We start from the raw sequence: 14,511 nt of genomic DNA, 5'->3' as shown, positions 1-14,511 counted from the left end.
GGATTTTCTCCCTGTGCTGTGGGGAGCTGAAATCAGAATAGCTTCAGCGCCAAACAAAGCAGTGCATGGTTTCATTATGAGTTGAGGTGCTAGAGTCTGTCTTGACCTCTTGGTGAAGAAGTTAGTGATGTGAAAGGGGAGATGTCAAGAGGGAGGCTCTGGTACTGCACGAAGTACTGCCAAGTTCAGCATCTTACTTGGTCCTTCGGAGGAAAAGGGATTAATAGTAAAAACCTGCACTTTACGGGGAAGATGAACTCTCCTCATGTCTTCTGGCTGCATTTTAACACATGACCTTGCTGTGGCTGCCTGGGGCGTTGTTAGTGGGACGATACTAACTTGTTTGCTGTGAGCACTTCTCCTTTGCCACCAGGTGAGTCTGAATGCAGATGGAAAGACTGATTTCCAGGGAACTTCTGTACGTCCGAATAGCCAGCCATGGATATATCCATACTTTGTTTTTCTTCCTGCTAGCTGTGGGTTTGTAATTATGCATCCGACTGCATGATTACAGGTCCGTTTGGCTTTTTTCTAAAGCCAAGGTGAATAAATGCAAACCTCTGGCTGTCACCGCTTGTCGCTGTGTGCACACACCGGTGAGTAAGCGCAACAATCTCCGCTTAGGTGAAAGAGTGCTTGTTCCAAGGGGCTGGAAAAAAAAAGGTATTACTGCATTCAGTTCAAATTATCAAGATAAATAATAATAAAAAAATTCCTAAGCTAGCCTTAGCCAATATATTGCTTTTGTAAGAACATGAATATCTCTCGTATAAACTCTTTGAACCTCATCGTGCATATATATTGGAGCTGAAAGGAATATCTTGAACGGCGAGCATGCTTCCCAGGCTGTACCCAGACCAATCTGTCTTATATAAAGTACTTTAAAATTCATCACAGGTTTTCAGGGCAAAAAACCCTAGGGAAGTAGCCTTATCACAATGTCTTAAAACTGTCAATCTCGAGATTCCCTCAACCGCTGTATTGTTATTTGTTTGCTGAGACATTGATTTCTGGGTATAGAACATCTTAAACAAAAACCACAGGATGTATTTTACCTGTTTTTCTAAGCCTGAATGAAAAAAAAAAAAAAACCACCACCCAAACACAATAATGTTTTCTAAAGCAGAGCCAAAAGATGTTACCTCTCATGCATTTAACAGAGGAAATAAATACCCAGCAAAGGCAGATGCTAGGGGAGAGGCAGTCAACAGATTCTCATTCTTTTTTCAGGCGGATATTTAAGCATGCCTTGTTTATTAGTGGGGTAGACTTGTTTTAAAATATTCAAACCAAATAGTCTGCAAGTGTTTGTCTGTTTTCTTTCTAGCTGAAGACATGTTTTTAAAAGGAAATGTGAAGAGACTAATTTTTTATGACGGGAGAGCTTAGCCTGTGGTTCTTCTTTTCACAGTATGCAGACCTGGGTTCTTCAAAGCTTCACCCCACAGTCCATCCTGCAGCAAATGTCCCCCTCACAGCTACACGCTTGATGAAGCATCCACATCTTGCCTGTGTGAAGAGCACTATTTTAGGAGGGAATCAGACCCACCTACAATGGCCTGTACAAGTAAGCATGTGCCTAGAGGGTTGTTTTTAATCCTTTTGAGCTGTTCCTTTTACTGTGACTAGACGTTATGATCTTAATGTGCTTTTCCAGGCTCTGGGCTTCAGCTGGAGTTAGTCTGACACACTTGCAACGTCACTGGCTTTGCCCACCACACCCCCAGTTCCAAGAACAGACTCAGGCCTTTTGCTTCGAGAGCTGGCGTTGAACCCAGGAAGCATTTAAGTAACGAGCAGATGTTGCTCCATCTCTCACAGTCTGCTCTACCATCACACTGGGGGCATTCCCAGCCAGCAGCACTGCGCTCAGACCTGTACCGGTGTCCCACACACATATGGAAGGAGCTACGGTAGTGCTTGTCTACCATAGCTGTAGATAGAGTAGATATGGTCCTGCTCAGCATCATCTCATAGCTCATTTTCAGTAGACCAGCAGGGAGAGAGCCCTACCTTTCCAAGCTGCCTGGAGGAGGTTATTCGTCACAGTAGCCTCAAGGCTTCGCAGGGTAAAATGCTTCTCCAAACCAGCAGCAAAAATGTAGAGCTTATCCCCTGGTGTAGGGGATGGAGGGTATAAAAAACAAGCTGGGGGATTGGGAGTTGGGGGTAGAACTGTAACCACTAGCATGGCCCTTTTCCTGCCATCTGTGAGCTATCCTGTCAACTGTACTTGAAGGTTGGTTGTTCTGTTTGCTTTATATTTCAAATATATATATTTCAAATTTATATTTGATTTTTTTTTAATAAAAAAAATAATATTTGAAATATATTATTTTACTCAGGGCTTCAGTTTGTAGACCCCCAGCTAGTCCTGCTGAGTGTTTTCCCAGTGAATACAGCTGTCCTTCCTAGCTACCCAGGTTTGCACTTCAGAAAAGGGGAAGAAAAAGTCTGTTTCTGCTGGAGAGTCCCTTTGTGGAGGAGCCTGCCCTCAGTAGCTCTCTGCTCCCCTGGAAGGGGCTTTTGGCACAGATGACATAGGATAGTTGGGGCCCTTGAACGCAGGGCTTACCCTTCATCAGCCAAAGGAACTTGAAGCACGTGGCTGGTGAAGGTGTGCTGCAGGGAAGGAGGAGGCAGTGCAGCTATGATCAAAGCAGTGTTGGTGGGGGGCGAGTCGTGCCAGCACTCCTCAGCTTATTAAGTACACGTACCAGTGTCTCGCAGAGCGGTGACTGGGATGGGCTACAGCACGAGAAACTGTGACAACAGGGCTTCCTGATGTCTGTTTTGCCTCATGGCAAGACTTTAAAGCACATAGATCAATGAGGAAGATGTCTAGTCAGTGTGAGTATTGAGAAATGGGAAGGGAGGGGGACTCTGAAAAACCACCCCAAATCAGCTTTTTTGCCTAGGCAGAACCAAAGCCAGGGGTTGTGCCAAATCACCCCGCTGGTGAGTTAGCACGGAGGAGAAGCTGCCGCCCCTGAGGAAGAGGTTTGTGCTTACTTGCCTGTGACCTGAGCATAGGGTGGGATTTTCACAGGGGTACGAGCATGCTTGATGACGAGCACATAATAAAACACCGAGGAATATGAGTGCCCTTCTCCCACATGTTCCTGGCACAGTCTGAATCCTATAAGTAAAGGCTGTACTTTATGATGCCACAAATATTGTGAGGTTGATTTTTGTTGTTGTTGTTTGCTCGGTTTTTATTTTTATTTTTTTAAAGCTTTTGTTTGGGGGTTTTAATCTTTGCTTTTTGTTTGTTTTGAAAGCTTACTGTAAGCTTGTTTAAAGTCCAGGCGTGGTGTGTGAAGCTCTATTAGGACGTGGCATGGCAGGACACCGAGTGCTTCTGAGGCAGATGAAAGGTTTAATGCTGACCCAGGCACTGCTCTGCTTCTGTCACCCACTGTTCCGGAGCGTGCTGCTGTGTCACATACAGAGCAAGCTGCTACAGCATTTTAGGATATTGAAGCAGCTCTGCTGGTGTTCCTGCTTGCTACCCCGAAAGCAAGGTGGATCATTTGAGCCCTCTCCATGCGTTTCAGTGCTAAGCCACTCTCACTTGTCTTAAGCATCCTTCCTTGGGATTTTGTCCTCATTCAGCTGTATTTCTGCTGCAGGTGGTAAGGAAAGCCTGTGTGTTACCCCATTTCAGCTGCAGGCGTAGTACATTTCAGCAGGGACAGTGAATAGCAGGTAGCAACATTTTAAACCCAACACGACAAGAGTTGCAAGGGAACATCTTGTCATGGACTGAAGCACAAGCAAGACAGGCTTGAGTCATGACTGGTAGGAAAATACTGCAAGTTTTGTGAATGTTTTCATTATTTATTACAGCAGAAGTTAATAATATTCATTGGATTCCCTCAACTTGAAATCTAGTTAATTTTAGAGAACACATCAGTGTTTGTTTTTGGCTCTATACCTGTAAAGTCTCTGTGCAGTTGGTGCAACTATAAAATCACAATTTCCTAATTTCGAGAGAAAGTTTATCAGTCCCAAACTGCAATGGTCTCACCACCATCACCAGCATTGCTAAATAAAACTGCTAAACCACTGTCAACTGCACAGATGAGCACAGTGGGGGAAAAAGACAAATATATGTTTATTTAATTTTTCCTAGTTATTTCCTATAATGCAGTCCAAAGAAACTATTGCCATCAGACAAAAAATGTTTGGTCCTGCCAGGCATTTGAGAATTCTCAGTATTGTTATGCATCTCCCAGGAAATAATTGAGCTTGATTTCTTCTTAATTTAGTAGTCCTAGCTTCAGTTCTTGCGAAATATCAATTTAAAATGAAAACATCAAAGTTACACCTTTTTCCCCCCTCTCATCTCTGATGAAGAATCCTGTTGCAGTTCAGAGCATACAGGGGAAATATGAATAAAAGGGAATGGCACAAAGAGCATAGAGGGAATAGGACAAGGTGGGACACTGATGTTTTTGTAGTGTTTGGTATATTCTCTTCTCAAAGGTTACTTTAGAGTTTGTGTGTGCATGTGCAAATATATATTAGTATCTCAGGGGAACTTTCTCAGGTTATTTTTTTACATGTGCATGTCAGCCAACAACAGGTTTGCTGTCCATCAAGAAAAACACCAATATCTTTATCTTCAGAAATGATTTGCTTTTGGTCAATGGATCGTGCTGCAGAAATGTTCAATCTGCCTTCTTAGGCCATAAAGTAGCAAAAAAAAAAAAGAAGCAGTGAACGAATATATTCGTCCTTGACAAAGGGAGGTTTGGCAATGAAAACAGACCTTCTTAGGGCCCCTCCTCTTTGGGAGCTAAAACACCATTTTCTTCTCCCAGCTGTGATTTTTCAAAGTTTTACCCATATGTGGTTTCAGGATTCTTCAAGTAGGTCTTGTTAGATATCTGCAGACTGCTAAAGACCTTTCTCAGAGCCCCTTTGAGAATGCTAATTTTATAGGTTATGAAGTCCCGCTAGCTTCAAAGCATTTCCACTGAAGTTGATGTTTTTAAACCTTCAAGAAGAGCAGCTGTACAAAGCAAGTAAAAACCTCTGGTGACTTTGCAAAAGTAATAATTTATCCTCTGTTAAAGACACGTTGTCCAATAAGTGGTTTTTTGTGCCTGAGTTCTTTATTTTCCTCTTAGAGTACTGGTAGCAGTAAAAGTGCATTCATCCAGCGGAAGAAAAAATCGGGCAATTTAACCAGCAAAAAAAAAGAAACACAACCCTGAGTGCAACGTATATAACTCCACACAGCTCCCGCGATGAATTTCATAGTTTCCATTATAGCAGTGTGAGTGTGACAGCACAGAAAATAGTTCTGCCTTCTGCTGTACTGCGGTGTCATTAGCTGAAGAGCGCTGGACCCCTGAGGTGCAGATTGCGAGAGGCGGGCTTGTGGAAACACTCAGCCTGGTGGCAGAGCCCTCTCCGCCCCGAGGACGTGGCAGCTCCTTCCAGGGTCTTCGTGCCTGGCGAATGGATGCTTGTTCCTTCCCCTTTTACAGTGCTGTGAAGCCATTATCTGGAGGATAATTGTAGTCTTCCCGTCCCGGCTCAGTTAGGAATTGCTGGCACGGCCGCAGTTGAGCACCTGGTCCTCCAACCTGCAGAGACCTGAGCCCGTGCTTCGTTTTAGGGATGGCAGCATGTAGGCTGTCGACTTCAAATCAGTGTGTGTGCACAGATAGCTGGCAGCCAGAGCGTTTCCTGAACCTTCCTCTCTGCATCTGCCTCTCTGGGAGGTGAGTGAGCGTGCAGGGACCCCCTTCCAGCCCTACCTGCAGGGGCTAAACCCACAGCGTGCCTCGTTTCCACATTAGCAAAGTTTTCATTCACAGATGACAGAACAAAATGTGCCTCCGACAAGGCTGATCTGCTGCTTCCTAAACTAACCTAGCTTTTGTCTTTGACTGCTTTTCCCTGACAATAATATATATATCAGGATTATTTATTTCCCTCTGGCAGTGAGCTTCTCATTGAATCAGAACAGCTTGAGTTGAAATCATCGCAGTGTTTCATAACCATTACCAATTTTATAGACTTAAAAAGGGGAGTAGGAAAGGGAAACAGGGAAAAATGCTCCTGGTTTATAAGGTAGCTTCGGTTTTGCAACATTGCCCATTTTAAGTAACAAATGGAGTTAAATTATCACAACAAAACTAGAAGACGACAGCCTAAGACAGGCTGTTAAATTTGTAGGGGGTGCTAGCTGATGAAGCTAGCTGACGGGCACATATCAAGAAGCTACTCATGGGTTTTGACAGCTTCATTCGAACTGGATGGCAGTATGTTGCCTTCGCTCCTCTACTTCCTTTGGAAAAATCCCAGTCTGTGCTGTATAGCTTCTGGTGATGCTGGGACTAAAATCCATCCCAGTTTTCTTTGATAAATTTCCCCATGCGAGGCTCCTGCATGAGGTCCTCGCTGTCCTTCCACGTTGTCTTCAGGGTGTATCTGCAGCCAGCCCTTCATCTCCAAGACAAGTCTATTAAAACAAACAGCTTCTTAAAACATCTTCGGGGCAGTATTTCCCTTTCCCTCCCCAAAGGGGCAGATTTCTTTAACGCAAAGCCATCGAGTGAGATGCGAGCAGTTCAGGTGTGCAGGCATCCAAGGAAGGGCCTGGCTTTTGGAAAGGTGCATGTCAAAAAATAAGCAAATAAGTGGTCTCAAGGGTATCTCCAGGTGGGCAGCACAGCCACCTGCTGAACTGGGAATCGCTTTTAGAAACCGTGGCCACGGTGTGTAATGTGTTTTTTGTTTTTTGTTTTGTTTTTTTTTCCCAGCTGTGGCCTCTCCCAGCAGGGTGAAGGAAAGCAGGCCGCATCTGCAGGGGCTCGGATACCTCTGCAGCAGCCGTTCCTCCTCAGATAGCTTTGCCAGAGCCATGCTGGCATACTGAGAGGGGAGGCTTGGCAAAAGAAGGGAACACGGTGAGGCTAACCAACCGTGCTGGTGCTCGGAGCTTGGCAGGGACCAAGAAGGCTGCCGTGGAGTAGCCAGATACGGCTGTGCTTGCGGTGGCCCGTGTAGATCACCATCTGTTTTGGGCTTCATCGAGTGTCTCACTTAGGTGTGATTTGGATGCCTGGGCTTAGGCTTTGCTGTTGCCAAAGAGCTAATAGGGAGAAGCAGGCGGATGGAGGGGAGGATTCAGTGTTGGAATTGAGTACCAAAGCGGTGGGGAAACATCGGTGTGTGTCTTTTTTTAAGGATTCAGAGCTAGTGATGGGGTAAGGAGGGGGAATGTTGCTCCCCATTAAGCCAACGTGACTTGGGCAGAGCAAAGATTTGCAGCTCGCTTAGCAAGCAGAACAAGGAGGGCACCAGAGGCAATGCCCTGGTGTGAAACGTGCTGCCTCTGCTGGTTTTGAGCCAGCCCTGTGTCTCAGCCTCCCTTGCAGATGACTGTGTCCCAACACAGACCCTTTAAGGTAAGGTGGGAACGCTCAAATCCCCATCTTCCCATTCTTTTGGTTGCTGCTGAAAATTTTCCTCGCGTGCTTTTTGGCACGTGAGCAACGTGGCAGCTCTGTGCAACCTAGAGAGTAGTAGAGAGCAGGATGACTGATAATACTGTTTTTACCATGTGTTTCTCTCGCTTTACAAACCAGGACCCCCCTCTGCTCCTCGGAGTGCCATCTCAAATGTTAACGAGACTAGTGTCTTTCTGGAATGGATTCCCCCTGCTGATACTGGTGGAAGGAAAGATGTGTCTTATTATATTGCATGCAAGAAGTGCAACTCACACTCAGGTCTGTGCGAGGCGTGTGGCGGTCATGTCAGGTACCTCCCCCAGCAAACCGGCCTGAAAAACACCTCTGTCATGATGGTGGATCTGCTTGCTCATACAAACTATACCTTTGAAATTGAGGCAGTGAATGGAGTGTCCGACCAGAACCCAGGAGCCCGGCAGTTTGTTTCTGTAAATGTAACCACAAACCAGGCAGGTAAGTGGATCTTCAACCCGGGGAAATGTCTTGGGGGGGGAGCCCAAGCCAGTCAGACCCGGTGCGGGCCTCCCGTTGAAATGGGTGGAAGTCCCCAGCGTGTGGAGGGCTGGGCTGTGGCCTCTTCAAATGTGTGGGGTGGAGGGGGGAGGTTGTGTCTCACAGGATATAATCACTGCAGTCTTCAACATGTTTCCTTCCAGCAGGACACACTTAGCATATGTGGCTTTTTCCTTTTTCTTTTACATTAAGCTACGTGGAGGTCCCACCACTTTTTTGCATTTCAGTGCATCTACCCACTAAACCAGCAGGAATACGATTGCCTCTCCTGTTGGGAAAGGGCAATCCCTAGGAGTTAATTTGGATTCCAAATGCCAGTGGTTTAAAACGTCCTAACTTTGCGGTTCCCCTGAGAAAATTGTTTTGAGTGACTTCAGGAAATTCAGTTCTTCAGTGTGATGCTGGACTCAGGCTGGTGACATACGGTACAGTGTCACTGCTTCTCTAACAAGGTAGGGCTGAGATGTCATCGCACACCGTGTCGTTGGGTTTGTGCAGACAGACAGATCACGCAGACAGGCTTGTTCCTTTGTCCAGGGCTGGGAGCTGCCTGCCATCCATTTGGAAGCCCAGAGGGAGAAAAGAGTTGTTGCCTTGGGGGCAGGCAGCTGGGGCACTGCAAAGCCCTGTGCCATGACAGAGGCAGGCGAGGAGCTGCTGCTATCCTCTGTCACTTGGAAGTGTGATGGGAGAAAAAGAACATGGTTACTACTCCTTCTGTGCACAGCAACACACCAGGCACATCACACAGCTTTTCTAAGACCCAGAAACCACCCCCCACCTCTGTTTCCTTTCTCTCCTTGTCTCTCATATGCTCTGTGTTTTGGGTTTTCTCCCTTTGCCTACCTGGCTTGCTTCCTGACATTTAATTTAGGGCCTCCAGCGGCACTTGTCTGCTGTGGAGCCCTTCCAGGAATGGAAACCAGTGGCATTTGGGACCACGAGGTTTGTGCTGCCAGATCGCCGGAGCCAGTACTTGCCTTCTCCTTCCAGACCAGACTTAGCCAGGAAATCTGGTGCGATGTGCAGAGTAACAGCTAGATGGAGATTGGCAGATCATCGCTGCAAAGCAGAAAAATGCTAGATGGAGCAGGGCTCTGTTTGGTTCTTGCTACCCAGGTATATGTGCACAGGCTTGGCAGCCAGCAGTGAGAGTGCGATTGCATTGCACTTCATCAGATACCTGTCCTGGTAATTAGACTGGGTTGTTGAAGTGTTAAACAAATTGCTCAGATATATCTCAAGGAGAAGAAATAAAGGCGTGCTGGGGTTGCTGCTCGCTGCTGATGGATGTGGCAGGAAATCTTCTGGAGGAGAATCAGAGGATGGCAGAACGACACCTGTTGAAGGCACCTGTGTAATACAGATCAGTGGGTGTTGTGGTCCTAATGCTGTTTACTGTTGTTGTACTGCGAAGGCTGCTGCCAGTAACTCCACTGCTGGAAGGAGATTTTCCTGTTGGTAGGTTTGCGTTGGCATTTCATCGCTGGCACTACATTTTCCCTGATATGCAGAGTTAAATCCACATAAACCTCCATAAATGTAGCTGCGTGAGAGAAGATGATACATTGCTGATCGCTCCAGTCTGTGAGGAAATGGTCCTGTTCCCTGAGTTATGTGCCAAATTCCCAATAGTTGCAGCCGGATTTATCTGCGGAGCTGGCTTCCCTTGCCTCCAGCCAAGAATGCCTCTTTTGCACAATTATTACCTATGGCTGAGTGTTGAGAGGTCTGTTGTAGGAGATGGCAGTAGACCTGTGGGTTTCGTGTGACAAATGCAGCTCCTGGTAAGGCTCGTGGTTAGGTTCAGTTGGTAGGAGCGTGATGCAGCCAGGGGGAGTTGTGGTGGATCAAGCCAGGAGTGTTTAATGCACCCTGTAGTACCGAAAGGGCACCTGTGTATGCTCTCGTGTTTGATTCAATGGGAGGTGTTTGCAAAATCTGATCATCACCGAGAGGGATGGTGCAAGGCTCTGTCCAAAGCAAGGAGTGGGGTATTTTGTTGTCTCTGTGACTTGTCCCCTCCGCCCCCCAAGTTCCTACAAAAGGAAAACCAGGCCTGTTTGCTCACTGTACAACCCGTGCATCAGACGTGCTTCCCAGTAACACAGCTTGCCCTCTGCTCTCTGGGCACCCCCCGGGGTGGTGATCAGTTTGTCCATGCCAGAAACAAAGCAGCTAGAGACAGAGACCCTGCAAATTAGGCTAGCTGCCAGGCATGGAGACGTGGATATCTGTTTTCTTTAGGTTCCTCTGAAAAATGCCCTTTGGGGCTAGTAAGAGGGGTGTGCAGGCAGAGTGGTTCATGGCTGGCCTTACCCAGCGATGCTGGATCTCTCTGAAGGAGCCTCACCTTCAGCTGTCCTCGAAATTAGAGCAGGCAGAATGTATGGGGCCTTGGGGGGGCTCAGCCCACTCATCTCCCCATGAGATCAGCACCAAACACTCTGCTCTGGGGCCCTGTCCTTTGTCTCACACGGGTTTTCAGCTAGGATGATTACGTTTCTGTGAAGGCTGGTGTAATTAGGTAGAGTCACTAAAAGCCTGGTAGTGATTCAAGGCCAACTGCGGCAATAGGAGAAAGTCTGCTACAAGAACTGCTTGCTGTGGAAAATGAAAAAAATTGCATGCCATGGGATAGGTCTGGCTGTTTGAGTCCCGCTGGCTGGTATTCACTAACCCAGTGCCGCAGAGAAATGCCGGGGTTTATTTTGTTGTTTTGGCTTTGTCAGCCCCGAAAAGACCGTGCTAATTTCAGGACTGCGGAGAACGCGCAAGCAGCAGGATGTTGGCTGCACCACGGCTTCTACACATGGGAGCTTTTGGCAGCAGAAACTGCGTCTGGTTTGGGTTCTTGAAGGGATTGCTTCCTGACAAAAATGTGTTTCTTTCGAAACTAATTTGTTCCCCTTCCTTCTCTCCCCAATTTAAAATAATCAAAAAGAACTTGCACTGGCGATCTGTCTGGCATTTTCAGCCTAATTTCAGACTATTTTCCTCTGAACTTTGGAAATCAAGTTTGGAAATACAGCAAGAAAACAGTAATGGTTGCACACAGGATGCAGTGAATCAGCTAATCTCAGCTGGGGACCGCAGCACACTTGGGCTCTGTCAGTCCCGAGGGATGCAATGGTACCTGGGATGGGACCTGTCCGTGTTGGATGCTGTGCCCTTAGGCTCAGGACTGGTTCCCTGTCACACTTTGCTTTCCCACTATGTTTCTGTTGTTTCCATGGGATTTTGCAGATGTTTTCTGCTAGGTTCTTTCACTAGAAAGGTTGTACAATGCTGCCAGCCACGAGAGGTGGAAAGTAGAAGTCTCCATCATGAGTAGTCCTGTGAAGGAAGACTGAGACAGCTGGGGATGTTTGGCCTGAGGAAAAGAAGGCTCTGGGGAGACCTCACCGCAACCTTTCAGTGCTTAAAGAGAGCTTATAAAAAAGATGGAGAGCAACCTTTCACTTGGGCAGATAGTGATAGGACAAGGGGGAATGGTTTTTAACAAAAAGAGGGGAGATCTAGGTTAGATGTTAGGAGGAAATTCTTCACTCAGAGGGTGGTGAGGCACTGGAGGTTGCCCAGAGAGGCTGTGGATGCCCCATCCCTGGGGGTGTTCAAGGCCAGGTTGGGTGAGGCCCTGAGCAACCTGATCTAGTGGGTGGCATCCTTGCCTATGGCAGGGGTTGGGACAAGATGATCTTTGAGGTCTTTTCCAACCCAAACCATTTTGTGATGATTCTTTCATTCTATGACACTTCAGAGCTGCTGCTTGCAGAGGAGCTTACTCCCTTCATCTCCTTCTTCACCTTTTCCAACTACTCCCAAATATCTGGTGCAGCTTCCTCCCCAGGTGTGAGTCCTCTGCCCCTGTCAGAGCGTGGCCAGACGAGCTGTTGCTGATAGTGCAGCTACCCTTCGTCACAGCAGGGGTCGTTCTGGGATTTGAGGGCCAAGCCATCCTTTTTTTTTCTTCAAGTTTTTGTCTTTCTGAAACTGCCACATAACACCTCTTTCTATACCATTTCTAGAGAGCAGTCTGCCCGTGCCACTAACGCTGAAGTTGGCTGTTCGTGAGGCAACCGCACGGCATTTTTTCTTAGGGATTTCACCAAGCTGGGTGATTAAGTAGCGCTGTCACTCCAGACAAAGGTGTGCATCTCCCACGAGGTGTTTCATCTTATCTGCCCCGTGTACAGAAGGCACCTACCATGAAGTCTCGCTCAGGGCCGGGTGTCTCGTAACGGGCCTGTAGGGAGCAGGTGGTTGTGATCTGTGGCAGCAGCCGAGGAGTTTTCTTTGCCTTTAGTCTCCAGCATCTTCTGTGCTGGGAATGGGTGCAGGCATGGAGCTGGCCTAGGGGTCTAGGAGCGGGGCAGTTCCTCTGCATATTTCCCCTGCTTACTTCCTTCACGCTTAAAGGCCTCCTCTCTGTGTTTTCAGGTAAGCCCCTTGCCTGTTTTGTGTTTGAAAAGCTAGAAACCAGTGTTCAATCCAGCTCCGTGACCTGTATGATATTTTCAAGCCTTTTGGGGAAGAGGGCAAGAAAGATCTGGATGTGCTCGCTAACAGAGGAGGAATTAGTGTGTCTAACGCCTCGAGGAGCCTGCATGCCTGAGGCCAAAACAGAGGTACAAGATGCGTCCTGTGGTGCAGCAGTGATATCTGAGCAAAGATGTTGGAGGACAGGACCTGGCAACCCACGCTGCTGCCTGGGAAGCAGGGACAGGTTCTTCCTTGACCAAAAAAAAAAAAAAACAAACAACACGAAACTCTTGGAGCAGCTAGAGAGCTGTCAGGAGCAGGGAGGTGTGCTGAGAGCCATGACCCTCACTCTGACTGTGCAGGTTTTGACACCAAAGTTGCAGGGATCAAAGGAGAAGGGGTTTTCCTTAGCGCTCAGGATGTACCAGCCTTTGAAAAGCAGCCCAGTGCAGTTTGGATAGGGAAACCTGTGATGTAAAGCTTCTTGTAATCTTACGTTAACAGCCATGTGCTCTTGAAACTGCGGGACAGCAAACTTGGAAGAGAACACCAGGAAGCAAGGTGAGAAGATGACAGCATCTTGAAGGGGGGAGGGCAGCTTGCTTATATTCTTATATTCTTATATTCACAACTTTTTAACCAGAACTGTTAGCCTAGGACATGTGAAAGCTTAAACAGGTCCTTATTTTTGTAAAACTCCTTTTCCACAGCCAAGGCGGTGAGCAGGGCTTGCCTGTAAATGGCAGTGGTAACAGTGCTTGATCCCCTGAGCTGCATCGTCTTCCTGGCAGTGGTCAGGAGTGGGTACCACAGAAAGGGCAAGAGCACAAGGCAGACGCGTGCTGCTGTTCCCTTAGTGTGCTCTCCAACCTCTCGGGAGCACCCCTCGGTACTTTACAGCCCTTAATGGATTTTTTCTTCCACAAATTTGTCTAAGCATTTTATGAACTCCTAGAAAAATTTAGCAGCTGCAGGCAATTCTGTATGAATTGAGTATGTCTGATAGTTTAAGCCGTGCTTTAGATTCATGTTGGTCAGAGAGGAGCTATTAGTGGCATAAATAGAGGGTTTAAGACTTGCAATTGCATATCTGTGTGGAAACTGCTGTCATTTAGAGATACCGTGCTAGTTTCCAGGGCGTTACCACGGGTATCAGGAACAACCTGAACGAGGCACTCTGGAAAGCAAAGCGTCGTCTTACCAGTATGGACTGATACAGGGATACTTTACTAAGTGTAATTGGTGCTGCCTTGGAGACTTCTGCCTCATTATGAGGGCTCCTGTGTTGGAAAGGAGGTTTTCAGGTTTCCTCCCTAGGAGAGGGAGGATCTTTCGTCCTTTTATGTAGTAGTGTAGCCTGTGGAGTGGTTTTGAATGGTTCCCAGCCCAGGCCTTGCTGCATCCCTTGAAGTTGCTGGGGTTTTTCCCCCTGATTGCAGAATAAGTGGCATCAAAAGCTGGGAGTTTTTGAGCAGTCCGCTTTGAACTTTTCTGCTGTCAGGCTTTTTGACTCCAGCTGAAGCCCGAGCCCACTGGGGAGCTTTGCTGGCGTGCCACGTATTGAGTTTGCAGCGAGGGAGAATAATTTCATTTGTGGATCCTCATCCGTTTCCTGAAGTTAACTACCAGGGTGGGTTTTAGGTAGGTATAAGCCTAAATAATCTAACGAGGTCCCTACTGGTGACACCAGCAGGAGTGTGTTTGTATAGGTGACCGACCAGAGGGAAGGAAGTCCGTGGTATCTTTGTCCCAGCATTAGGCCAGGCTCTCCTTCATGGCTTTCACTTCATTTTTGCAGCCTAGTTGCATGTAGTCAAAGCAATTATAAATAGCTAGAAAACAGAAAAGTAAAACCTGAAAGCCAGAAATGCACAAAGGGTTTATTATTTGATTTTTTTTTTTGTGTGGTGGCTGCATTCATTCTGAATGCAAAGTCTTCTTCAGAGACCAACCTATTCCAGAGCTGCAAGTTCACCCCAGCCCAGATGGCTGGGTGTCTGTTACCAAATGAATTATGGATCAGTTG

At 47.1% G+C, this 14,511-nt stretch overlaps 1 protein-coding gene across 4 annotated transcripts in view; it reads left to right on the top strand.

The window, feature by feature from the left end:
* EPHA5 (EPH receptor A5) overlaps positions 1–14,511 on the top strand; it is a 190,028-nt gene that overhangs the window by 97,143 nt on the left and 78,374 nt on the right. For all 4 annotated transcript variants that reach the window (XM_084285682.1, XM_084285680.1, XM_084285681.1 and 1 more), the window contains exons 4-5: positions 1,412–1,567; positions 7,608–7,943. In XM_084285682.1, the coding sequence (XP_084141808.1) occupies positions 1,412–1,567; positions 7,608–7,943 (492 nt within the window). The remainder of the gene's footprint in view (positions 1–1,411; positions 1,568–7,607; positions 7,944–14,511) is intronic.

The sequence above is a fragment of the Netta rufina genome (genome assembly GCF_964035555.1).
Source record: "Netta rufina genome assembly, chromosome: 4".
NCBI classification, from domain to species: Eukaryota; Metazoa; Chordata; class Aves; order Anseriformes; family Anatidae; genus Netta; species Netta rufina.
This window is presented reverse-complemented; position numbering and strand designations above follow the sequence as displayed.